This window comes from Musa acuminata, chromosome BXJ1-6 (genome assembly GCF_036884655.1).
Source record: "Musa acuminata AAA Group cultivar baxijiao chromosome BXJ1-6, Cavendish_Baxijiao_AAA, whole genome shotgun sequence".
NCBI classification, from domain to species: Eukaryota; Viridiplantae; Streptophyta; class Magnoliopsida; order Zingiberales; family Musaceae; genus Musa; species Musa acuminata.
In genome coordinates, this window is record NC_088332.1 from 6,870,212 (window position 1) to 6,896,037 (window position 25,826).

Sequence of the window (25,826 nt, forward strand, 5' to 3'; positions counted from 1 at the left end):
ATTGTAGATTCCTTGGGTGGCAAGTTGACCCGGACCAGGTCAAGCACACCCAATTTGATCGAACCGGACCATATCAATCTGAAATCAAGATAGGCCGAACCCAATTGGGCTACGAACCGGGAGAGGAAGAGTCGAACCGTAATGCAGAAAATTACAAATTTACCCTAGTAGATGGTATTTGAGTTAAGTGTTGGGGGTAATGTGGGTATTTTAGTCTCAAAGGTGGTAGATCTGACGCGATCTATTCATCCTTGCGTGTGGATTTTTCGCGGGAAGCCGTCCCGCGAAAGCAACCACCGCTTCTTTCTTCCCTTCTCCGCTAAGTCAACCCAAAACAGAGTCAGAGTCGAGAAGAGGAGAAGGAAAACAGATAAATATAGCAATTGTTTGGCTTCCGGCTTCGAATTCTCGACCCACCATTCCCTCTCTCTCTCTCTCTCTCTCTCCCTCTTCCTCTTCCTCTTCCTCTTCTCCTGATCTCCTCGAGCTCAGAGCCAAAGACTCACGTCGTCTCAGAAGTCAACGCCAACCAACCAGAAGACAATTCCTCTGCTTTAAGGTGCACACGAAGAGCTTGGCTTAATTCTATTCTTCTTTTTCTTCTTCTTACAAATTTGGGTTTTCATGGTTCATTGAAGATGTTGGCAGAGTACATAACCAGACTTCTCGTGTGAGTAATCAATGTTTCCTTCATTCATTTTTTTCATCTTCAATCTCAATATATGAAAGCTTGAGCTGAGGATTGCAAGCACAACCATGGCAGGGTGGTGTTTGGATATGCTTATCCAGCTTTCGAGTGCTTCAAGACATTAGAGCAGGGTCAAGGCAACGCACAGCAGCTTCGATTCTGGTGCCAGTACTGGTAATTACTACATCTCTCTGATGACAGAGGAACATAAAACTATCATTTTTTTTGTCTGTCCTGTTCATATGGTTCATCAAGCAGATCATGATTGAAGATAATGCAATACTTTTGGATCCTTCCTTTATCTTATACAAGGAATAAAGTCAGGCAAAAGCTCCTAAAGGGGGTTGGTTTTGGTGAAGGGAAGTTGGCCATCCTCTGTCGTATAGTGATAGTGTGTCGTGTAGTTTATCTACCTCTGATTAGGTCTGCTACCTTCAATCACATCCACAAAGTCTTGGCGGGCAAATGTTTAACGTTCTTTAATCGTCATGTTTGTTCGATTCGGAAGAGTTCTGATGGCATGAAACGTAAAACTTTGCAGGATCATTGTGGCAATACTAACAGTCATCGAGATGCCAGGCAATTTCCTTGTTTCATTGTAAGGATGATTCACTCAGCTTTTACTGTTCTTCATATTTTTTTGCTATGTTTATGACTCGTTTTCGAATTCGATGAAGGTTGCCAATGTATGGAGAAGCGAAGCTGGCCTTCTTGGTCTACCTGTGGTACCCAAAGACGAAGGTAATTTAACCTGCACAACCAGATGAAGTGAAGAGATCAGCATTGGATGTTTCTTCCTCTCATGCGTGATGTGTGCAGGGAACTGATGTTGTTTATGAGACCTTCCTCCGGCCGCTGGTGATGCAGTATGAGCCTGACATCGAAGAGAGGTTTAGGAACCTGAGGGCTAAATCTGGGCAACTGCTTGTGTTCTATCTCAAGAACTTCACAGAGAAAGGGCAGATTTTGTTCTTGGAAGCCCTCCACTATGTGGTTTCTAAGTCATCAGGCAGTACTGAGGTAGCTTCTGATTGCCACTACATAGCTAGTGATAAAGATCTGCATGATAGAATCACAAGTTCAACACTGGAAATTTGATAGGAATCAGAAATCAAACATTGATAGATAGTATAAACATCTTTCTGAAATGTAGATGGCATCTCTCATCATTTTAAGAATTGAGTAGTTGGCTTTAGATTGGTTGTCACTACTGGCACATTTATCAGACAATTAGAATGCACAAGAAAAGAGACCTACTTGCACAGTTATCAGACCAAACCCATTATACATCCAACAACTTCACTGAAAGAATCATAAATGAATCAGTGATGGAGTCTTGCAATGATTCTTACAGCAACCACTCCACTGCTATCACAACATAATTTCTTACTTTTTTCTTTTTTTTGCCTTTTACATCGCTAAGGATTTTTTTTTCTCTTTTGCTGAATTTTCTTTCTTCAGAAAACAAAACGATCATCATGGATGAGCCGGTTAGTCGCCAACAAGAAACAAGAGAAAGAAGAAAAAGAGAAACCAGGAGTAGAGAAATTGGAAGAGATTGCGGATGCTCTCCTTGGCGCCAACCCAAAGCAACGGCGATCGCGTCCACACAAATAAGAGAGGAGAATAATGATAAATTTAGCGATATATATGGAAAAGAAAAGAAACATAATGTACAAAAATAGTTGTAATTTCACTTTTCTTGTGTTGCAGCCAACTTGATTTCTTGCAAACAATTTGAGTCAGTTAAAAAAACAATAGTTTCAGAGGAATATTAAACTTATAATTCCGACTTGAGACCGTATGCCAATGCTCGCATTATATGTGTCGATCAAGCCGTGTGATACATGCAGAGTACATGACTATGGAATTTGAGATCCATGCTAGAACAATCGATCTGTCTATAAAGGTGGCAGATCTATAGTTTTGGTTGCATGAAGTGCTCATAGATTTTAACCCTGGAAAGTTGCTCATAGAGAACACTCACTACTTAATTGCGCATGCATCACTCATCTCAATCATCAAAATGCACCCAGATAGTCACAACTATTGATCATCATGCAGGTTTTGAAAGGAAGAATAAGAAAGATTACATATTGAAATAATAAGAAAGCTTTCAAGAGGCCAAAGCACATTTTGAGTGATAGCTTAGATTTCATGAGAGCTACACATCATCTTGCTCGATCTAAAGTCTATATGATAAACAGTAGAGCCAAGGAAGATTACATATTTCCAACATGTTTTAATACGGACTGCTCAAGTTGAGCACAGAGAGATCTCAAGTGAAGTAAAGATGGGGATCTAATTTCATGCATGAACAATACACTGATGGATTACTCAACCATACACAACAACTGCAGCCGTTCCATCAGGTAATGGAACAGTATTCTTGCAAATAGCCTCACCGCTTGATCGCTTGATCGTCAGACTTTCGCAGCTTGACCTAACGGCAATGACATTGTGCATCTCGGTGGATCTGATTGTCCCCACCAGAAGACAGATCTTCCATTTCTACATTTAACCTGTCCTGTATTTATCTAGGAGTCGAATTTGCATTAGAGGGGACATCAGTAACACTGGATGGAGTTTGCGGCTGATATGTGCTAGCACTACCCATAACAAAGTCATCTGTGTTGAATACATCAATTCCATCCCATTGTACCTCAGCTAAAGACTGAGCTAAGGATTTCAAGCGACATTTAAAACATATTTTAAACAAGTACAGAAATAAGAATGAAACAAGTGATATCTTAAGAAGAAGGATACGTGCAGTCTTCCACATATCTGTAATGCTAAATCCAGAATCTGATAGAAGCCAGTAATCAGCATCAGTCTGCAAAAAAAGAAAAAAAAAATCACTTTAAATGGAAAAGGAACGTTAAACAGGTGATGCTGTATCTTATCCTTTTCAACAGGTAGGAGCAATAAATTGCAGATGACCATCAAAATATAAAAGAAATGAAGATCATCAAAAAACCTCAGATGAGCTTCTCTGATTTCACACCTTTGAGATGTTAAATTAAAGCAGCAAGGAATAGAGTGAAAATGTCCTAATAATTAATGACAGATCAAATGTTCAAATAATTGAAAGCCAAGCATATGCAAAGAAGTTATAGCCAGCAAAATTAGTTAATGACAGATCAAATGTTCAAATAATTGAAAGCCCAAAAATAAACAAATTAGAAAAAGCAATCTCTGTCTATTGAGATTGTTTGTTCCTGTTACATAGAGGGGATCCTTAATGAATGGTACAATACAATTTCTATGATTCAAACCACACAAGTGAGTTGCATATGTGGACAATGACTTAAGTGGAAATTGACTTAGGTGGTCCTTAGAAGTTGTCACTAATAGGCATAAATTATTAATAATGTCAGTATCTGCATATTCGAAAATTGAGCTTACATCAACATCTGAAGGAACGATCTTCATCATGCCGCTGCCAAAATCCTGTGAGGAGTTTACGTCAGGGAACCCCCTCTGACTATCTTGATTATTTACTTGCAGTTCCTTCTCTTTGCTCTCTTCTGTGGCAACAGCCAGCGTGGGGTTCCCAAGAGTTTCTGGGTTTGCCATTGATTTACCAGAATGGAGCTTTGGAGGTGTCACAACACCACTCACCTCCTCAAACTTCTCTTCAAATTGACTAACGACATAAAGTAAAATATCACCAAGGGGCAGCACATAAAAGACAGTTAATATTATAAAATGATAATTAAGAGGGAATTACTATTACCTAACAAGGTAAACATCTATCGGACCCATCGTACTTCTTAGGACAATCCTGTATCTCCTCTGTAGATAATCACCAGCCTGCATGCAGAGGAAACAGATGCTACCCGATGCACAAACATACTAAAACTAAAAAAAATCTTTGCCAAGACCTTCCCTCTTCTTACCTCATCAGGATCTGGAACTTCCAGGGTAGTACCATGAGGCGCTTTTATTGCTATTAATGTTTCATTCTGCATATAAGAGGCACGAATATAAGGTAGCAATAATTGTAATGGAGAAGCAGCCAGTATCTTATTGCCATTCTCAGAGTAAACGAGCCAACAGACCAACACCTGAAAGCATGGTAGACTTTTGATGTCATCTTCGGTCATATACAGCCACCTGAAGGTACAAAAACTTACAGCATATGGTTACTACATGGTTGGAAAACCAACAAATCTAAAATACAAATGCAAGAAAAACACTTACTTCTGATTGTTTACATCTTCACTAAGCACCCCTAATTTTTCACGCATTTCACTGTGAAAAGAATTGTTAGTTTCAGCATAATTGGTAGAATGTATGACAGCAATAACCTAGTAGCTACAACAAAAATTAACCTGATACGATCATCTAAACTGTGCTCTTGCAAAGCAAGTTTTTCAACTTCTGCCTGAAGAAAATGAAACTAGGAAAACTTAGATGAGTTGACTCATTTCACTATAAAAAATTTCACAACATGGGCTCAGATTAGACAAATCTAGAGTGAGAACAGTGCTTTTTAGTCCTGGAAAGAACATGCATGTGTGCATCATACCTGTAGTACTGAAAGATCATCATCAACTTCTCCTGGTCTTGTGTTATCTTGTCCTCTGTTATGCAACGAGCTAAGAATTATGTACCATGCAAAAAGCTCCTCATTTTGCAAGGAGAAAATTTGAGTATAATGGGAAGAACAAAATAAAACTCTGCCAGCAAAAGGATGAATTACTTCCAACGAATTTTGTTCTTGAGTTTCTTTTCTATAAGTCCAATCCCTTCAAGGACATTAGTTATGTCATAAATCCGCCTCTTTTGCACCTACACAATATAATCCTTGTTTTAGTATAAATAAACTTTAGGTAATTAAAATATTAGCCATCTGCAGTACCCCAAGTGTTTCCGCAGCATTATTCAAATCAAGGATGCCATCGTGTGCATGTTTAAGCAAATTAATGAACTTTTTGGTCAGAAGTCCTGAAAAGAAAATTACATCACACAATCGTCAGAGACAAGCAAAGGCAGTTCCCAGTATATTCTAAGATTCAAACTTTTCTAGACAGAATTTAGACAAGCCATGACTTTAATCACCTAGAGAGCTGTCATAACGGCAAGTACCAACAGGAGTGAGAGTATTGCCTGAAGGAGAACCTGCAGCACCAAAAATGATGCTGATAAAATTTGTATATGCAGATCAAATGCAGACCAGAGCCTTCAATTGGAAAGTAATCTTATCTAAGCTTGATAATTTAAATAAAGATAACAACACCAGATCATTAGCCAGTTGCCAATAGGTGCATGTATACCATAACTGACGAGTGAGTTTTCCTAGTGCAGAGATTAACCCGTTTTTTGATGGTAATGGAAGGGCGAATTTACTCACCAGCATTTGACATTGGGGTATGAGGGCCAGACTTATTGTACTTTGCAATTTTGGATCTCCCAGATGTCTTTCCTCCTTTTCCTGATACCGGTGTGAGAAGAAGATTATTAAGTCCTTCAGCATAACCAGGACTAGTCATCCACTCACTTGATTCTCCAGCTTCATTATCTTCGTGTTCACGCTTCCGCTTCAACTAACATGTGAAATATCATTTTTCAATGAATTACAACCAGTAACTCAAACTTTCAAATTGATTTAAAGACGATGCATCTCAGGAAATTTGATGGCACAATATTAAAGTACCTCATCATGTGATTAAGATGCACCTAGATGGGAAGTTCACATACATCTAAGGGGTATTAAGTATAAGATCTAGAATACTGATAAGAATCGCAAAACACGCACACACATAAACTAGACCAACAAGCATGATGTTCCATTCCTCAGCGTCGATAGATGTGGATAATTACCTAACAGCATGAGTATTCAAGACACTATATCTATCACACAAGAGTTTCTGCATTCTGTCATAAGGACAAAGACTAAGATACTTGAGATGGATCCCTATACTTTTCATTAAATAAACTATATTCCGTGCTGCATGAAGGTCAATGTCATAGTCATCTTTCCTGATGACAAGATGTCTTGGTTGAACAAATATAAACACTGTCAAATTTGAAGGAGCTCTACAAGTACTTTAGTCTCAACCTACTTCTAGAATGCATACATTTTCTTTTAGCAACGGGCAAAAACAGAAAAACCAAAACCTACTAGCAGTGTCTTCCAATCTAACCATAAGGAACTTGAAAACCAATCCTGAATGAACGTGTGCATTTGTTACACCACTATCAATCCTTGAAATTTTGTTAAACAGAGAACATTCTCAAATAAAACTTCGAATGCTTAAGCACAACTTGCTTGAGTTAGTTACATGACCCTTCAGAATCACCTATGATTGAGTCAAAAGATCAAGTCCAAAGATCCTTAATTTTCTGTTCTTTTCTAGTATAAAGCTAATATCAGAGTATTTGCTTCAAATCAATGGCACTGGAATGTTAAGCACAGAGACACGGTATAATGGTAATGACAGTTGTCTGAAAACAGTAACCATGCTGTTAGCTTAACCTATATGTTGCTTTCCTTTATGCTAGATCTTAAAAAACCAAAACCTGTGTGAAAATCACACATATTCTTATCCTCCACAATACAAATGTAAAGATGAAACCAGCCGAGATTTGGCCTTTTGGGACCTTATCTTGCTAAGATGGTCGAAAAGACCCGATCAAGCGGTGAGCTTGGAGAGTAGAGTCGAGGTAAGGTCAGGAAGGATAGCATACAAGTGAAGCCCACTTGAGAGAAGTTAGCTGGGGTTTTCCAGAAGGAATCGAGGATGTATAGAATGGAGATTCACTTTCTATGGATTTAAAAGTGGGGCAAGGACCATCCTTGCACATGCACAAAGGGGTGGAAAATGCGCTAATAGTGAGCGGGCAGAAAATCTCCGAAGAAAGAGAATGAACACTATTCTTTCTAATCGATTGTACACCAGCAGGCCTTAGGTAGTCCAACAACAACAACAAACTGTTATGTCACAACAATGTGGAACTGGTTACATGGATCTCCCTGCCATTGACTTCCATGTAGGACAAGAGGAAGTAACCATATAATGAATGATTTCCGACGCCATAATGTTCCAAACATTCAGAGTGAGCTACCCAGGTCCCTTGAAACATGTGATCAAGTCATCATATTTATTATACTATCATTTGCCAGTACCTTGAAAAAAACATTAGTACCATTTATACTCAATGGTGTCCTTCAGAAGCCTTAAAGTTTATACCTGTCTCTAATTTTACTTCCACAAAAGCTTAAAAAATCATTAATTGTTGCTACATAAGATGCTTCTGTGAAACATGGCCCAAATTTACGTATACCTAGATCCTAAAGAGGCTCAATCTATAGCATGCACAAAATATTAGACCAACAAAAGCTGCACATATCTTCACCATTCGCGTCAATTTCTCAGCTTCACTGAGCAGCAACAATAGTCCCTAGATTTAATATTTCAAAGAATCTTTAACCATGTTTTGGCGCTAAAACATCATATGAACACAAATCGTCATCTCTATTTCGCTCAAGTATCAAAAAGCCAAAGAAAAGGGGAAAACAATCAATTCCATCTGAAAAGACACAAAAGGGAGAAACAAAATAAGGAAACGAGACGAGAAAACTTACAGGCGTTTTGATAACCAGGGCATCGGCCGTCTCATCGCCAGCGATTCCCCGCCCGTCGGGGCCCGGGAAGCGATGGTACTCGTCCGGGGCGAGGAACGGGGGCCTCGTCGAGGGGAACGGCAGGTGCCGCTTCGGCGGCTGTCGGATCTGCCCCGTCGGCTGTGGCGCGCGACTCCCAGCTGCTCGGCCACCAGACATCGACCCCCAAGCCAAAACCAACAAAATCACAAGACGAAACCCCACAAATCACCGATCTCCAGGACGGGACAAGCAGATCGTTCTCCGATACGGAATCCGAGAACAAAACCCTCTTTCCTGGACCGCTTCCAGCAGCGGGGAGGAGCGGATCCGATGGCGGCGCCGAAGCGGCGGCGGCGGGGGATCGGCTGCGTGGGGGCGATTGGGGCAGGGTCTCGAATCGGGCTGTCTACGATCTGTAGATTGAGGAGTAGAAGGAGGAGGGAGAGGCAGTGGAAGGCGTGTGTGGAGGTGGGAAAGGTGGAGAGCAGGAAACGAAGGAAGCGGAGGGAGGGAGAGAGAGAGAGAGGGAGGGAGGGAAATTGTTGTGTTCGGAGTTGGGATGGATATGGAGGGAAGACGCGAACCCTCTCTCTCTCTCTCTCTGTCTCTGTCTCTCCTATTATTAATTAAGTAATTTAATTATTTAATTAATTAGTATTTCTCCGTGTAAAGCCATAAAACAATCATGTGTTAATTGCGTAAGTACGCCGCCGTAAGCAACGATGCCCCCCTTGGAGGTTCCATCATGTGGGGTGGACCCTCGGATCGCATCTCACGGTCGTCGCGTTTGAGATGGACTCGATGAACGGTCGAGATGTTCCGCTCGAGCAGGTTGCTCGTGTCACATCAGAAGCGGTGTGGAGATCAGCCGTTCGAATCTGCGATGCGCGCCAAATCCTCGCGAATTCTTTCTCTTTTGTTTCGTAACGGGTCAAGACCCCAAGGAGAAGATCCGCTCCGTCGAGCGACGACCGTCTGATGTGACCGCGCAGCCTTCCAGGACGGATCTGGACGGTCGCTGCTGGCAAAGAGACGCGTGCGCGGTCAAGGATCCATTTTGCTGGTTGGGTGGGTGGAGCAGCTTCTCGAACCCGTGATCGCACTGGGGAACATAGTCGGGCCCACGATGTAAGAGGCCGTTGAGAGGAGACCATGTCACCCCGGACATTTCTCGAGGGTGATTCAGTCGGACTCCACAATCTGGGGGCGAAAACAAAATAATATTTATTTATAGGGACAAGGATAAAAAAAATTAGTAAATAATAGTAATAAAAGGGGGCAAACATGTCATTTGGTTGAGTTTCCCGAAGATAATGCTAAATTATATGGGAACAAACCACACACTATTCATCAACATTTGAAGATTATATTTGCATAAGATCAATAAGAGAAGAGGTCATAGCTAAAAACTCTCCCAAATTGGTTTACAAGTTGCAATCACATTGTCTTCTGTGCCACTCACTAAACTTGCTTATTACCCCCCCATTGACAGCACCCAACAAGTGGAATCAAATCCAGAGCTCACTACTGACTCTCTTACCATAACCTACAGATCCGTACTCCAAGAATCTTCTCTGTTGCCTCAGAATGGAGAACAGCTTCCTCGAAACTTAAATCAGCAATATCTACAACCATAAGCTACCAATCACAACCCTTGTAATGTAGTCAGGAACTCCTGGCAGCCAACAGGATTATTTGGCAACAAACCTTGTTAGACAAGATTGTGTCAGGGGATACTACAGTGTATGCCAATCTTTTGAAGTGAGACATCAGTGCTGGGGTACTGATGTCCTTCATTGCAGTTGAGCAATCCACATTGTTGACAGAGCAGGCACTCCCGAGTACATGCAAAGTTGGTAAAAGAAGTATAATTGATGACCAAATCTTTTTAGAGTTTAAGATATTTACCTGTAGTGAATTACTGCAAACATGATATGATGATCCTGGCTATGAGAGCCATAGTAGTTGGGTGACCAGAAGCTAAAGAACAGTTGAAACAATTGGATATAGTTACACTACTATAAAAGAGAACAGTCAGGTAATTAGAATATTTCTCACTTACAAGAAAATAAAAGAAAAAAAGAAGGTAGTCAAAAAGACTCTACCAGAACATATTCCATCTTCGGACCTACATATTACTTTTCTGACTTGTGTTCTGCATTTCAAATAATATGATTGTCTTCCTCCTCCAATGTACTGTAAAAGAAGAAGAAATGAAGTTGCAGCCTATAATGTTGATACTCACTTAACTACCAGGGGAAGACACCTATGTTATTACTCGCATCATCAACTGATAAAGATGATAAACTAGTTAACCATATATTCCAGTTATGGATCATCCATGTCCAGTTCCAGGTGGCTTCATGGCATAAGGATTTCTGTCGACAAAAGCATGTAATCTTTGGTCACAAACCATCTATAACAAAGGCTGGCTTCAGTGGAGGCATGACTCTTACCAAGATTTCCTGGCTGTTATTTTCTTTCCTTGCAGGCTTATTTCTCATTATGAGATACCAGATTATGATTCTGCTGGAGCAGGAAAAGAGCAAGACATAAATGTAAAAAATGATGTCAATTAGATCCCCTTTTTACGTGATTAAAAGGGAAAGCTCGCTAGATTAAGCAGACAAAAACACTGACAAACATTTGATGCATCATTCAAAAATCATCACCAAAAGGAGCTTACATAAAACAGAACAAGAAGACTAAAGTTCACTTAACAGAAGAAGACTTGAGCATCATGAATATATAAAACTCTTCACTGAAACCATTAAAACTAAAGCTTCCCTATCACATAGAACAGCATGCTCATCTTCATACAACTCTATGTGACTTAGGCTGATTGAACTCTTATCAGAAATCTGGAGGTATCATCACGATCACTATTGGGCGCACTCCCAAACCAATAAAATAGGTGCAAAATTGCGGAGGGTTACGTAGCCTTACCTTGCTAGCGACAGTCTTGTGGCATCAAATGAGAAGACTATCGACCACTGTCAGGAATGGCCGAGCAGCTTTAAGTCGAGCAACCAAATATGCCAAGTGACCTTTTAGGTTATTACCAAAAATAAGTGAGTTATTTTGTCATGCAATTCTCACCAGGCTCATCATTTTGATAGAAAAAAAGCACACCAACATCGATTCCTATCTGTGAAGAAACAGATGTGACATCCTCTAAATCTTTAATCTTAACCCTCTTTTAAGGTATTTGTTAGTGTCCAACTATCGTCAACACTCGACAGGTTAACTTTGTACATTAAAAAGCATCAACTAGGCATATCCATGTTCTGAAACCAAAATGAAACCAAAAGGTAACAAGTAATCTCATACTTAACTCTATTATTCTTTAAATTGAAGAGTTAATAACAATCCCTAAGAAATATCCAGAATGACCAACGGTTTTTAGATTCATGATATGCCCACTTGTTAGGTGATATGGACTGCAGCAGTACCAGTTGTCAAGAATAGCCATGAGAGGCATGATCCAACACTGTGTGGGCAGAACCCTCTACTCAGTGGTAGTATGCTGGGACATTAAATTTGTGTACCAAACTGCATGATTTCTTGGGTTCTTCAAATCCAAGGTCCCAGTCCATTCTGTGCTGAGTAGGTCTGAATCCAATCAATTTTGTCCATTCTCATCTGTTCCTTAGAGAAATGGATCTTTCGACATGTATAGTGTTATGATTTGATGGACTTTAAGAACCCACATCGTATCATGCTTCCTGCTATAAGAGAAAAAAAATACAATTATTGATTTTTTTTATGTAGAGTTTATGCGTTTGGTCTTTCATAATTATGTGATATAAGATACTTGTTATTAGCAAAAAAATTGTTACTGTTTAACTTGGATCCATTGCCACATCTGCAACAGCCCACTACCATATCATCTTGTAGATTCACTATCATGTCATCGTGGACAGCTGACATAGTGGGCTGCCACTGGAGCCTATATTGGATCTAGGTGGACTGACCTTGAGTGGTTTAGCCCAGTCAGCCTTACAGCCCAAATTAATATAATAGGCTGGAATCAATTGAACCCCATTTAAATTTGTATCGAACCTTAATTGATGTGACTTAAGTCTGACTTGAACCTAACCTCAAATTGATTGAACCAAACCAATCCCAAATTGGTGGAATCCAACCCGAGTGCAATCAAACTCAGTGATCTGACCTAACAATGTTGCAAGTCGGCTCCTTGCTCGGCCCAACCTAAGCACCCTGGACCTGAGTGGGTCCCCACCTAGGCCATGCTTTTGTTGATGTGTCTCCAGTCCAGGCAAGAAGCTGGCCTATAGCTCGGACGGGCCGCATGGTTGAGCCTTAATGCCACCAAGTTCGACCACATTAGGAGTAGAATTCCATCAATTTGAGATTGATTTAGTTCAATCAGTTTGAGGCCAAATTCAAGTAAGACTTAAGTTACATGAATTAAAGTTCAAACAGATTTAAATGTTGTTCAATTTATTCCATTCCAACTTATTTACATTGATTTAGGCTATAAGGAGGATGGAACCAGACTACTTAACGTCGATCCACTTGATCCAATATAGACTGCAGTAGTGGCATGTTGTGTAAATGGTTTCGCTAACACAAGGGGTCTGCATGATGACACGGTAGTGGGCACTTGCTGATATGGCAGCAGACTCAAGTTAAATAGATTGAACCAGATCAATTAAGGCTGGTCCACTTAGATCCAATATAGACTGCAGCAGTGGCATGTTGTGTAAATGGTTTCGCTAACACAACAACAGGTCTGCGTAATGACATGGCAGTGAGCACTTGCTGATATAGCAGCAGACTCAAGTTAAACGGCAAAATTTTTTTTTCTAATAACAAGTATTTTATATTAAGTAATGATTAAAGTCTTATCATATAAACTTTATATGAAAAAGTTATGGATACCATAATTCCAACTTTCATATATTTTCAACATGTAAAACATAATATATAAACTTTTTTTCTTTTATAACAGGATGCACAATATACACACACACAAATACATACATACAAGGTGGATCACATCTGCTATCAAATAGTAGTTGTTGTTTTAACCAAAGATAAAACCATACTTTAAATGACTGATTTTCCTTTCCAATTATAAAACTAATAACAAATATTTGAAAATCATACATCAAAACTTGTCTCTATGTTGGTTTCATACTTAAAAATGATTTCTTGTAATTATAGGATTCATTCGAGTGCATGTTTATATATATATATATTTATTTATTTATATTTATATATAGCCGAAAACAACAAGAAAACAGCCAAATTTACAGAGACGAGATAAATCCTTTAAAAAGCATGAAAAATAACACTAAATTTAGCAAATCCAGAACTTGGGCATCAAATAGACCGTGGATTTGATCTGCCTCAAACCAAAAAAATCAATAAGCAATAAACCTAAAGAGAAACCATCAGAGTCTTCAACCCCAACCGAAGGATCACAAATGCGTTAAATTTGTCACCCATGAGCGAATTTGGAACATAGAAGACAAAGTTTCGAACATAGTGGTACGTGAGACATATCCGAAAAGATCATTTTTGTTACCGCAAGAAAGAAGAAAAGGTTAAATATTCTAAAATCCAAAGGAACAAGAAAAGAAAAGCAAGCATTTCATCCTACGAGTGGAGGCAGGGCACCCCATTTATCGGTATCCCAATACTACAAAGAGAAGAAAAGCTATATACGATCTCGTAGAGATGGATTGGGAAAACACTGACACAATTTGAAGAGGTGAGGGATGATGAGGCCGGCGATGCCTCCTCCTCCCGGATTGCTGCGAAACTTGAGGTATTGGACTTCCTTCGCTGGTAACCACTCAAGTGTTCTCTCTGTTCGTTAAAAGCAAATAAATCATGGGGGGAGTCGACGAACAGAAGGCGAGATTTGCAGCCCTAATTTCAAGCCGATCGAATGTGGCCGTGGAGGGAGAGTGGGAGCAGAAAAAGGTAACGGTTGTGCTGGATAGAAGAACCAATACTCAAATTTACACCATTGGCTACCCGCTTCCGTGATTGGATCATGCGCCGGAATCTCTAGGTGGGTCCCACTTTAATTTGCTTTTGAAGAAGGTGAGACTTTGGGCTTGTACCATTTTGTCGCCGTGGCTGGCTCGATCCACGCATCACGTTTGGCGGTCCGGCCCAGTGAAAGAGTCCGGAGGGTCGGGTCAGGTTGGGTTCGCGACATTCTTGGACCGACCGGGGACCAGACGTCGATGTCGTCGCGGCCATGGTAGACCGGAGGGATGGCGGGGGGGTAGGGTGATTTGCTGGTCCTGGTAAGTGGCATAGACGTCGCCGCCGTCGTAGCAGACGCCGACGCGGCCGTCGGGGTTGTGGAAGGAAACGGTGGCCTGCGCCACGGCGGAGAGGATGTTGTCGGAAAGGGAGAGGTTGAACTTGTAGACGGTGGTGTTCTTGAGGTGGAAGCTGGGCTTGGTGGGGCGGAGGACGAGCCATACGATGACGACGATGAGAAGAACGACCAGGACGAAGGCGCCGACGGCCCACGCGGCGATGGGGAGCGTGCGGCGGTCGCAACAGTCGGAGCATTTGCTGCACCCACAGCAGCTACTGCGGTGGCGGCCGCAGTACTGTCCCCATTGTTACACAGAGTGCGAAAGAGGTAGGTGGTGGAGACTTGGAGAAGGAGAAGAACAGAGGAAATGCATACGGATGAAGAGAATTAAAGAATAATATATATAGATACATAGATTCTCTCCCTCCTCCTCCTCCTCAAAGAAAAAGTTCAAGACCTTCTTCTCTTCTGTTCTGATGGACAAACAATTACAGCAATTCTACCATTTGTTCTTGTCATGCTTGTTTAAAGACTATTGGTGAGGAACAGCTAGGCATGTATTCTCCACTGTGCTCACACTCCTACCAACCACAAGAGACTTCTCTCGATGAGGAGGAAGAGTCGGCAGCAGCAACAACGTTATCAGATACAAGTTGGCCATCGCCAATAGCTGTCTTCTTGATCACAGGATCAACTGCTTGACATTCCCTGACACGAGAAGCCAAGATTTGCATCCTGATGCAGCTCATAGTTGCCAATTGACCTGCAAATTATTGCTGAATGATAGTTGAGGGATGACTTCTATTAGTGTCATGCTTCCCTAGTTTCTGGTTACCGGTAGGCCGCTCTTCCTTGCCTGTGATGCTGTTCTGAGAAATGATCCATTGCACATGGTGATGATGAGGTCAAAATTCCAGACTCTGACCCAAATGAAAAGTCAACTGGTTGAAAATTTTAAGATATAATGGACTGGTGGAGTTAGTGGAGGAGAAGATTTCCTACATTTCAAGGCACATCCATTCTTCTTCTTCTAATTCTTCTTCATGCAGATGACTTTGTTTCATGGATAAGGATCATTCAAGAGACCAATGTGTACATGTTCTTTGTCCTCAGATACCAAGTTTTCAACAAGGTTTGAGTTGATCAATAACCTGCTAAGCCTGTGGAGATACATATCATGCTGTGTCCTCACTAAAGCTTTCAAGCTACAACCTCTTTCCACTGGGCAGTGGATCAGCCACTAGGTTTCCATGTCACAACCTAATCAAATGACCTCTTTGTTGTGAAAGTAGCTAAGGTTGACTAAGACATTTTGGACTCATTGTGAATGATTGCATTCAACTTGGGTAGCATGTTTTATTTGCGGATTCTTTTGAGTGCCACAACAAGCAAGACAATATGATTCATGAGTATCTATGTTTGATGGTCAGATACTGAATAGCATTTGATGAGGAAGACTTAAATTCCATATGAACATTGAATTGAGCTTGAAGGGACTACACTAAGTGTCTTCTTGATGCTCAAAGTTGATGCAACATTGCCTAATATTCAGCTTTAATATCTAATATTGCTGCTTTTCCAAATAAAAAGATCATTTTACAGGAAGAAACAAAGTCACATAGGTGATTCTGTCCAGCTAGGCCAAAAAACCTGACTGATGGCAGCCAGGATGGTCCCTAACTTAGATTTCAGAGTACAGATCAAGAGATCCTTGTGATTTAGTAGGGTGAGCTTTTTGTCTTGTTGTCTCTTTACCCTCATCAAGGAGGATCCTTAGCTTTGCCATGACCACGCATGGTTCAAAAAATTTGCCCACAAAAGAAGACCCATTTTGCCAATCAAGTCAAAGTGGACCTCCATTTGTGGGCAATGCCATCAAAATATTCTCATCCATTAGAGTCTCCCCATGTCAATCCAAACACAATAGATCCATCTACCCATCAAGCACATGTAAGTTTCCTACTCCATGTCTCAAGCTCCCCTGTAGGAGTTTTGTTGTGGCTTGTCCCAAAGGATTTGGCATAAGCCACAGGGGGTTTACTATTTGGCAGAGAGAGAGAGAGAGAGAGAGAGAGAGAGAGAGTGAGAGGAGTAGGATTGGAAGACTGATGCAGCAAGTAAGAGGAATTGATTGGCTATCTTCTTGTTTGTATGTGCTAAATGAGTTGTAGAAGCAAACAAGAAACATCTGCCAAATTGCTGAAATCAAGAGATCAGACAAACCAGAGTGAGATGTAAGAACTGAATAATGTAACTTTACTGGAGGAAAAAGTTACACTGTACCATCAAGCATTTTTTGTCTTGATTGCTTATTTTGCCTTATATATTCATCAAAGTTTATCAAAATCAGACTTCTCACAAAAGTAGTAGTTGCTTCATCTTTGTCTAATCTCAACTACTGTAATTGTTTAACCCTACAGTAACTCCAGTCAACATTGCATTTTCATTTTCAGAATTTATATACTCTTAATCTTTCTTTTTTTGATCAATGAGCTTAGATAAGGTCCAGACAAAACATAGCCACATCTCAATCTCCATCATCAAACAGAGATACTTTTGGCTGAGACTTCACTGACAAATCTAAAAAGAAAGTGGGATCCATCTACTTGCCTTTCTTGTGACTAATATCACCTCTCCAATTCCTAGTGGGCCAAACATCAAATGACTGGCTTCACATCAAAAGGAAGGGTGTATAATTGTAAAAGCCAAGGTCAAGATTCTCATACAGATATGTCTTTTAGTTGGCTCTTCTCTTTAAAGATTTTTCTCTGTGTCCTCTTGCTGAAGAACTCAGCATTTTTGACATCCTTGACATCTCCATCATGATGCTTAATCTCTTACCTCCCACAAATGATGGTTCTTTTGGTGGATTAACGCAGCTGATGCCCATCAACTGTTCTATCCTTCCAAGGCCATTGCTGGATATGGTTTGACTCAGTTAGAATCAAATCTTCACCTTTTACGACATCAGAAGGTTTGGAGCTCCCCTTATTTTGGTTTCAGATCTCCTCCTCTTCGTTGGTCAGACAATTGAAGCTTATCTATTATTGTGTTGTGGCTGTTCAACTGCAAGATCTCTTACCTACTCAGGTACAGAGACAGAGTAGACATCATCTCAAACTTAACAAGGATTATATGTTCATAATTAGACAAACAAAGATGGTAGGAGAAGAATACAGGTCTACATGGCCACACAAACACACTCTTGAGTTCAGTGGCCAGCTGTGTCTGGATCCTATTCGCAAACCACTATCAACAGCGGTGCCACTCAGTCGTGTTTGCGTTCTTCCCTGATTCAAAAATGACAGAATTCCTGAATGATCCTATGGCTCAGGAGGCAGCTTTTCATGATAGAAGCCACTGTAATGACATCAGTAAACAGAGTCGTGAGAAGAAGAGCTACTGCTCTTTCAACCTTACATCATCAGGATGGGGGTTTAAACAAACACTAATCAAGAACAGAAGAACAGAAGCGTCACAAGCTTCATCAAAAGGAGAACAGGCAAATTGTTTTCAGCTAAAACTTATCAGTAGTTTAAGCAAAAGGAGGTGACAGCCACTGGTTGTGTGTCAGCCTTTCTTCTTTGTCCTCCTCCCAACACCTCAGCCATCACTCGGAATAATAATTAACCCCATCCTTCTGCATCATTAAAAGACTACATGGCTTCCTATTATTCAAAGCAGGAAAAAGACATGCCTTTTGAAGGCCCTCCTCAGTGGCTCCCTCGTAAGTTCCGCTCTCGCCTCTATCTATCTCCCCAAAGCCGCGCACGAGATAAGTACGTATCGATCTCACCGTTCATCATCGTCTGATCGAATCTCAAGCGCCAGTGAACGGCTTGGATGTGTGGCCGACCCACGACTGGAGCAGTGGCTATGTTAATTCGATGAAATGCGGGCTCTATTATTAGAATGGATCCGACGGTCTACATTTGATGGAGATTAATCCCGCTTTGGAATACTTTACTCGCCTTAAGTACCTGTTTTTCTTTTGGACAACAAATGTGGGGTCCAAGGGTTCTCTGACACTAAGGTAGGTAGGTTGTCGACTAGTGTGATTTTTTTTATGTATAATTTGTGACCTGGGTTTCCGGTTTTGCCCCAGTGGAGTTGGAACGATGGCGGTCGAGTCTTCAAAAGAAGATGGCCTCCGCTACTGTTGGCTTCTTCTCTCTCTCAACGTGCGCTTTTCGCGCTCTGAGAAGGTGCTCTCAAAGCTCTTTTAGGGGCGGTGGGCTGCAGGTGGGGTGGGGCTCTTGGCGCCGCAGCTAGGTCGTTCTTGATAACCGGAGATCTCTTTTGGTTGTTTGGATTCGGCGGCAAAGTTGGGTGTTTTTGGTCGATCGAGTGCGCTGGTTGGGGTTCTCACTATGGGGCTGCCGCCGAGAGAGGCGCTGAGGCGACTCTGCCTTGAGTTTGGGTGGTCGTACGCCGTTTTCTGGAGGGCCGTCGGTTTCGGAAGTCGGATGTAAGCTTCATCTCTCGATCATTGTCTTTTTATTTCGTTCGGCAGTAGGGTTCGTTAAACTCGCATTTGACGAGCTTGGTAAAGGATGGTAAATTACGAAAGATTTCTTCTTTAGGTTTGTTTCTCGAGTTAATTGATGGAGGCCTATTATCCAAACTTCTCTTCTCATGGGTTAGACAAGGATAATATATGCTTGTTTGTTTATCCTTGGAATGAAAAGAGGTGTCTTTTTTTACTTGATTTCGTGTTTCTTTGATTTTTCTTTCCATTTTAATTGGAAAACAGAAAGCTATACGGTGGTTTTGGGAATATCTTTGACAGAGGGCAAGTGAAAAATTGTGATCTTGATAACACCTCTTGCTTGGATCATGTGATGATAACTTTCTGTGGGGATGTTGTTTGTCTGTGGTTTTGAAAAGTGTGATGTCTTGCTGTTCTGGTTGAATCTTTTCTTTAAACCTTTAAATTAGATGTTTTGACATTTTGTTTTATGGAGAATATTGTGAAATTTGGCAGGCATTTGATCTGGGATGACAGATATTATGAAGAGAAACTGGGTATGTCAAGGTTGAATGTTTCAGATTTGCTACTAAAGGAACAGGCTGCGGCTAAAAATAACAAGAAGCATGATTTTTTGGAGCTAAGTTGTCAAGCAGATGATGCAATAGGTGTCCTGGTTGATAAGATTATGGCATCACAGGTTCATGTTGTTGGAGACGGGTGTGTGGACTTATCTGGTCATTCTTGGTTTGACATTTCTTTGAAAATTTCTTTATGGAACTTGCCATTGGGTTATTTTTTCTTGTTTATGTTACTTTATGGACTTCTCATTTCAGGTTAATTGGACAGGCAGCTTCAATGGGAAAACATCAGTGGATCAGTAAAGATTCCCTTGATAAATTTGGTTCAAAACCAGAGGTAGAACTCTTCATAATCTTGTTGTCTAGTTAAAGCTTAAACAAAAGATCATATAGCTTAAAATGATTTCCAAGATGCACACTTAATGCGAGACCACAGTTGTTGTTACCCATGTACCTCGGTCATATTGTCAGCGGTTTAACATACAAAACTTAAAAACTATTTTCTATTAGTTATAGCTCAGTGAATTTTTTCTGTCTAACATCTAAGGAATAGATATGCGGTGGTCTCAAGCCCTTAAGTGGGAGAGATTATAATATATTGATTTAGCTTTATACTGGAAGTGTACAGGAATTTGGATTGACTTAGGTCTAATGGGTGTTCTTTCATTAAATCAAGCTTAAGTATTTTGAACCAGTTGTTTAGTAAATGAAGTCAACGAAGTTAACCGGTTAGTTATCCCATCGATTCGGGTCGTGACGTGTACTATGTCCACGGATATCAATTTAAACTAATTTTCTTCCTCGGATAAAATCTTGAAGCTACATATGATGTTGTGTAAATGGATCTTGGTATAGTGAAAAGATTGTTCTCTTACGACCTGGGAGACTAGGAGATTAGAGTTCGAGTGACATAAATAGTCTCTAAATTTAGAGGTAAGATTACATTGACCCTCCCCACATCCCATATTCGCAGGAGCCTCGTGCATTGGGTATGCCATTTTTGCTGTGGGAATGAACCATGATATCATGCTACAAGCAATATAAGTTGTTTGCATCTATTGTTTCCATGGAGATTAACGACAATCACCGGATTCATTTCTATTTTTTTTCCATGGTTGTCTTATGCATTACTCAATGGTAGAAAAGATCCTAATACAATGCCAAATAGTTGGGACATAACGACTTGTTGTTGTTGTATGCCAATGTTAATTTATTATCAATCTGACATGAGTTTCTTTGATCAGAGATATGTGCTTTTCTAATTTATTGTTGTATGTCCCATTCTTTTGCATGTGTTTTCCTATATTAAACATCTGATCTGATAACACTACTTGCCCAAGCACTTACTGAATGAATCTTGTATTTCTTGTTTTGGACTAAACACTTTGATCAACAATATATTCTTGCATTCTAATGGATGTTATTGTCCACTGCCAGGGCTTTGTTGAGATAAACTGCCAGATTTTAGCAGGCGTGCAGGTGAGACAGTTTTCTCTTGAAACTTATTTTCACTTCTTTCTTCTTCTAACAATTCTAGTTATGGTCATATCATATATGAAGTACTGATGAGTTGCTTGCATTGCAGACAGTTGTCGTTGTTCCGGTGCTTCCATTTGGGGTGATACAACTAGGTTCTACCGAAATGGTATATTGACTTCCACTGTATTGAAAGTTTAATGTAATAACTGTGAGTAGATATTGATCGTTGTGAAAAGTGGCCCATCCTGTGTTTCCAACTGCAGTATATATTTTCTTGTTCTGGAGTCTGGACAACAATAGACACAACTAAAAAATGAAAAAACAAATTTTGGGGTCTGATCAATAAAATTTCATGGATGGTTGCACTTCCTTGCTGATTGGGAAACATATACTTGCTCATTTTTGCTATATATTTGGAGACTAGTTGAAACTATTCCATGGGACCTGTGATGGTTAGTCCCATATGCTACAAGATTATTTTTGTGAAAAATTTCATATGAACTTGAATTTCATTATAAAGAGTTAGCACACAGAAGTTAGATTCATTTTTCTTTTTGTTGCATTAATGAGTATGATGCTGATGTGCTGCTGGAATGGCTGCTCCTGTCCTTGAACAAATAGTCCCATGAGATTTATGCTGATGGATTTAGATGAAGTGTCCTATGCTTGGAAAAATGTTCTTCTCTGTGCTTCTGATCTTTGTATCTGTATCTTGCAGGTTCTGGAAAACATTGCATTCGTTAATCATGTAAAAGGTTTATTTTTGAAGTTAAATTGTGGATTAGGATCTCTTCCATCTGATACCACTCAGAAAACTCTAAAGGAAAAACGTTCAATATATTCATCATCTGGCTTGGTTTTAGGTGACAAGTCTACAAATGCTTGTACTAATGCAGACAACATATTGTGTGTTACTGATGATGGATGCAGCCCTGAGCTGGTGAGATCCCCAGCTCCACAATCTATTGCTGAATCCTTTTCTGCAGTACCATGGCGGTTGAATAAAAAAATGCAACCTAGTGCTTCTGAAGTGATGTCAAGCAAACAGATGATAAAGACTGCACATCCTTTGGGAAAAATTATTGTGCAAGGTACTCAGGACCTGTTTTCCAAGCCAGTTATAGAGTGTACCCGGAAGGTACTGCCAATTGATACAGGCTCCAAATGTCAAAATGATCCTTCTGTTTTGAACTCCATTCTATTGTCTAATAGTTTAAAAGCCCTGGAAGAAGAGCTCATGTTCACATCAGTTGTTGGAATGATAGAATCTAGTCACAACTTATCTAGTTCGTTTGAAGATACCAAGGGCTTTCCATTAAATGTTAAAGGTGAATCATCCAACAAAGCGGATGAAATTAGTCATGTTGGTTCTATTTCACGTGGCCTGACTGAATGTTCAAGCTCTTGTTCTAAGTTATCTGTAAGCGGGGTACCTCCAATTTTACACCAGAGAAGCTATTCACTCAGAAATCCTGGCATTTTAGATGATTCTAACAAGGACCATCCTTACCCTGTCGGTACAGTTCCTCTTCCTGTATCAAATGAAGAAGTGCTAAAAGGAAATGATGATTTTGTTCAAGATTCTCGTATCTTTTCCTCAGAGTCTGATGTGCCAATGTGTTGCTCTGAGATGCTTGCTGACATTGGTCAAGAAAGCAAACTCTGTTATTCAAATACTCTTCAGAGATACGAAAGATGTAAAAGTGTTAATTATGAGATCAATGGTTCTTCTAGATACAAACCTCTGCATACATTAAAGAATGACACTTCACTACTTTCTGTGGATTTTGCTTCAAGCAATGATCTCCTTTGCATGTTGGATTGTGACAGTAAATCATGTTGCTCAACTGGAACTTTGGATGATCTTTTAGTGCATAAGAGCAGTACAAATTCTTGTAATTTGGGTACCAACAGACCTAAGCTCCCAAGTGACTCAGATGCATGTCCTGTCTTTGATTCATTGAATGATCAGATTTCTTATTCTGGGCTACTCTTCCTAAATGACAGTGATCAATTACTGGATGCAGTAGTCTCAAAGATCAATTCAGGTGCCAAGCAGGTTTCAGATGACAGTGTTTCTTGTAAGACTTCATTAACACATATTCATAGTTCTCATTATGCTGGACTTCCCAGTCATAGTGAAACATTTTTGTCGAAGCACAGGAAAGATGATATTATTGGTTTTCCAGCAGTACAAGTGAAACCAGAGCCTGCATGCTCAAGTTTTGACAAGTCTTCGTGCAGCTTTGTGAAAGACGGAGAGTACTCTCAGAATACTGGGCTTTGTAAATCTCAGATCAGCCCATGGGTTGAAAATTATCGAAACGTTAAATATGATTATGTGTCAGATTCAAATAGTAAGAAGGTTGTGCAAGTAGGTAATCTGAACCGGAAGAGGCTTAGACCTGGAGAAAGCCCTAGACCAAGGCCGAAAGATCGACAAATGATACAAGACCGTATCAAAGAACTTCGAGAACTAGTGCCAAGTGGGGCAAAGGTGACCTTGTTCTTACTTGAAGCTTCAAGCATGCATTAACTTCTCAGTTATGCTTTTTTGGTGTTTAACATAAATGCTAACATTTTTATCGTTTCATGTTATTGTTATCGGAACAGTGTAGCATTGATGCTTTATTGGAAAAGACCATCAAGCACATGCTTTTCTTGCAAAGCATATCAAAGCATGCTGACAAGCTTAAGGTTGCTGGAGAACCCAAGGTATCTGATTTGACTGTTAACTTGTTGTTTGATGTATATCTTGACTCGTTTAAAACTTCTTAAAAATTATTGGCTGCACCTTCTTTGGCAGCCTGCAAGCTAAATAAGAAACACCAATATTGAAAAGCATGTGTATCATTTGTGGCACAAGTTTTTTTGCACGACGAAATAAGGTGTTTTTACTAGTGAAGACTTCAATGTTGGTCATAGTTTTCTTATAGCTAGAAGCATATTCAAAACTCTATTTCTAAATTGTGCAAATATTAGAGATTTGTGTAATTCCATTTGGTATGTATGGGGCTAGTTATGCAATTTCATTGGCAATTACCATTTGTTATTTATTTATTTATTTTGGTAAAGGTGGTTATCAACTCCATCTTTGGCTACACCTTTAGCTGTCACATGCTTTGTGATACCCTTGTGTAAGTGTATCATTAATTTGGCGTACCTACAGATCAGCAGTGAGGAGGGTGGTTTGCTCTTGAAAGACAACTTCGAGGGTGGTGCAACATGGGCATTTGAGGTAGGAACTCAACCAATGGTATGTCCCATCATAGTGGAGGATCTGAACCCACCTCGTCAACTGCTGGTAGAGGTAAATACAGTTTCTCTTGTTGCTCGTTTTTAATCACTTTACATCAAGGAAGAGAAAGTCTGATGATGCATTTCACATAGATGCTTTGTGAGGAGCGGGGTTTCTTTCTGGAGATTGCTGATTTCATCAGAGGACTGGGATTGACGATATTGAAAGGGGTGATGGAAGCACGAAAAAATAAGGTCTGGGCACGCTTTGCCGTAGAGGTACTTCCATGACTGTTCCAGGTTACAAGTAATTTGCTGTTAATCCGTGCCATTAGTCTGGTAACATGTAGACATACTTCAGCAATGCTATTATCCATGAGCATGCATACAACTTAGACATGACCTGAGTTCACATTGCACTGAATTTTTTTATTTTATTTCATGTTTACGTTTTTACTTTCCTACCATGATGCCACTGTGGCACCTATCATTTTCGAGCACACAAACACCAACACTTTTAAATTAATAGTTTATATCCAAATGCTTTTAATTCGTAAATCATGTGGCAATCACTTAAACAAGGTTCCTTGCTTTGCGCACAGGCAAACAGGAATGTGACTAGGATGGAAATATTCCTTTCACTTGTACAATTGTTAGAACCCACAGCTGGAAGCAGTATGGCACTACCAAGCGTCAGTGGTAACATAAACATTCCGCATGCCATTTTACACCAAACTTACGTCCCTGCAAGGGTTAATTGATCGTCTTCGGTGAGTCATATGCTCCATGATTCCACCTGGAAAGGCTAAGAGCGCGGAGAGGCTCGCTTGCCACGACCAGCGTTCTAGCATCGATACGGGAGACAACTAGAGTCGACATTTTTGTCTAGGGCTATTCCAGCTTCATCATCTGGAGGCATGTGGGCTGATATTTTGATACTTCTTGTGAATGTTGATAGCAAGCTAAAGGCTTTAGCATATTCTCTTTCCTTTGTAATAATTATCCGAGTATGCACCTCTTATTTGCCCACCTGTTTGGAATGCCAAAGATGTAAATACTAGGGCAGGACTCTGAGATTAGGGTTCTGTATGCTTATTGTTTTAAATTCCTGTACTAGTTTGGAAAGCAAAAGAAGTCAAAGAATTGAAAACTGAATGAAGAATGGTTGAAATATGACAATTTTTGCTCCCTTTTTATTTATTTATTTATTTATTTTTTTCTGTTAATGATGGATTGGAAGTCCCACATCCTTGTATTGTTTGTAGCATTAACCTCAACAAAACCTCCTGTTGTCTGCCATGCATTCTGTGTTATTAGGTTTTATCACCTGTCAGTATTCTGCTTCATGGTCTTTCCATTGGCATTATTGAGTCAACTTTACACTGATTTCTTGTAACATTTTCTATAATCTTATCTCAAATATGATCATTGAGTTTGCTTTTAAGAATAGATAG

General features: G+C 40.2%; 3 protein-coding genes and 1 long non-coding RNA gene across 10 annotated transcripts; 2 read left to right on the forward strand and 2 right to left on the reverse strand.

Moving 5' to 3' along the window:
- Positions 1-348: 348 nt before the first annotated feature.
- LOC135675924 (putative HVA22-like protein g) lies at positions 349-2,485 on the forward strand. The gene is made up of 7 exons (XM_065186576.1): positions 349-559; positions 639-670; positions 764-862; positions 1,230-1,286; positions 1,366-1,429; positions 1,508-1,708; positions 2,150-2,485. The coding sequence occupies exons 2-7, from the start codon at positions 639-641 to the stop codon at positions 2,303-2,305; spliced, it is 609 nt and encodes a 202-aa protein (XP_065042648.1). The 5' UTR covers positions 349-559; the 3' UTR covers positions 2,306-2,485.
- Positions 2,486-2,808: 323 nt separating this feature from the next.
- LOC103987178 (transcription factor E2FB) lies at positions 2,809-8,895 on the reverse strand. Of its 2 annotated transcripts, none has more exons than XM_009405404.3 (14): positions 8,280-8,895; positions 6,045-6,237; positions 5,753-5,812; positions 5,553-5,638; positions 5,394-5,482; positions 5,220-5,274; positions 5,023-5,075; positions 4,892-4,942; positions 4,756-4,804; positions 4,588-4,653; positions 4,425-4,501; positions 4,094-4,334; positions 3,455-3,521; positions 2,809-3,355 (listed from the first exon to the last, which is right to left on the reverse strand). In XM_009405404.3, exons 1-14 carry the CDS (start codon positions 8,475-8,477, stop codon positions 3,222-3,224), a joined length of 1,419 nt encoding a protein of 472 aa, XP_009403679.2. In that variant the 5' UTR covers positions 8,478-8,895; the 3' UTR covers positions 2,809-3,221. The 2 variants fall into 2 exon arrangements, with proteins under 2 accessions (XP_009403679.2, XP_018682674.2); XM_018827129.2 differs by having other exon boundaries at positions 5,023-5,090.
- Positions 8,896-9,644: 749 nt separating this feature from the next.
- On the reverse strand, positions 9,645-15,453 carry LOC135675925 (uncharacterized). 6 transcript variants are annotated; one of them, XR_010514060.1, is made up of 3 exons: positions 14,028-15,432; positions 10,008-12,025; positions 9,645-9,925 (listed from the first exon to the last, which is right to left on the reverse strand). It is a non-coding gene; the product is annotated as an uncharacterized LOC135675925 (long non-coding RNA). The 6 variants fall into 6 exon arrangements; XR_010514057.1 differs by having other exon boundaries at positions 10,008-12,028; XR_010514061.1 differs by having other exon boundaries at positions 10,008-11,347; positions 14,028-15,431.
- A 3,316-nt stretch (positions 15,454-18,769) lies between these two features.
- LOC135675926 (transcription factor LHW-like) lies at positions 18,770-25,545 on the forward strand. The gene is made up of 10 exons (XM_065186577.1): positions 18,770-19,075; positions 19,592-19,795; positions 19,912-19,993; positions 21,094-21,135; positions 21,242-21,301; positions 21,854-23,632; positions 23,749-23,850; positions 24,305-24,445; positions 24,526-24,651; positions 24,975-25,545. Exons 1-10 carry the CDS (start codon positions 18,978-18,980, stop codon positions 25,131-25,133), a joined length of 2,793 nt encoding a protein of 930 aa, XP_065042649.1. The 5' UTR covers positions 18,770-18,977; the 3' UTR covers positions 25,134-25,545.
- The last annotated feature ends 281 nt before the right edge of the window (positions 25,546-25,826 follow it).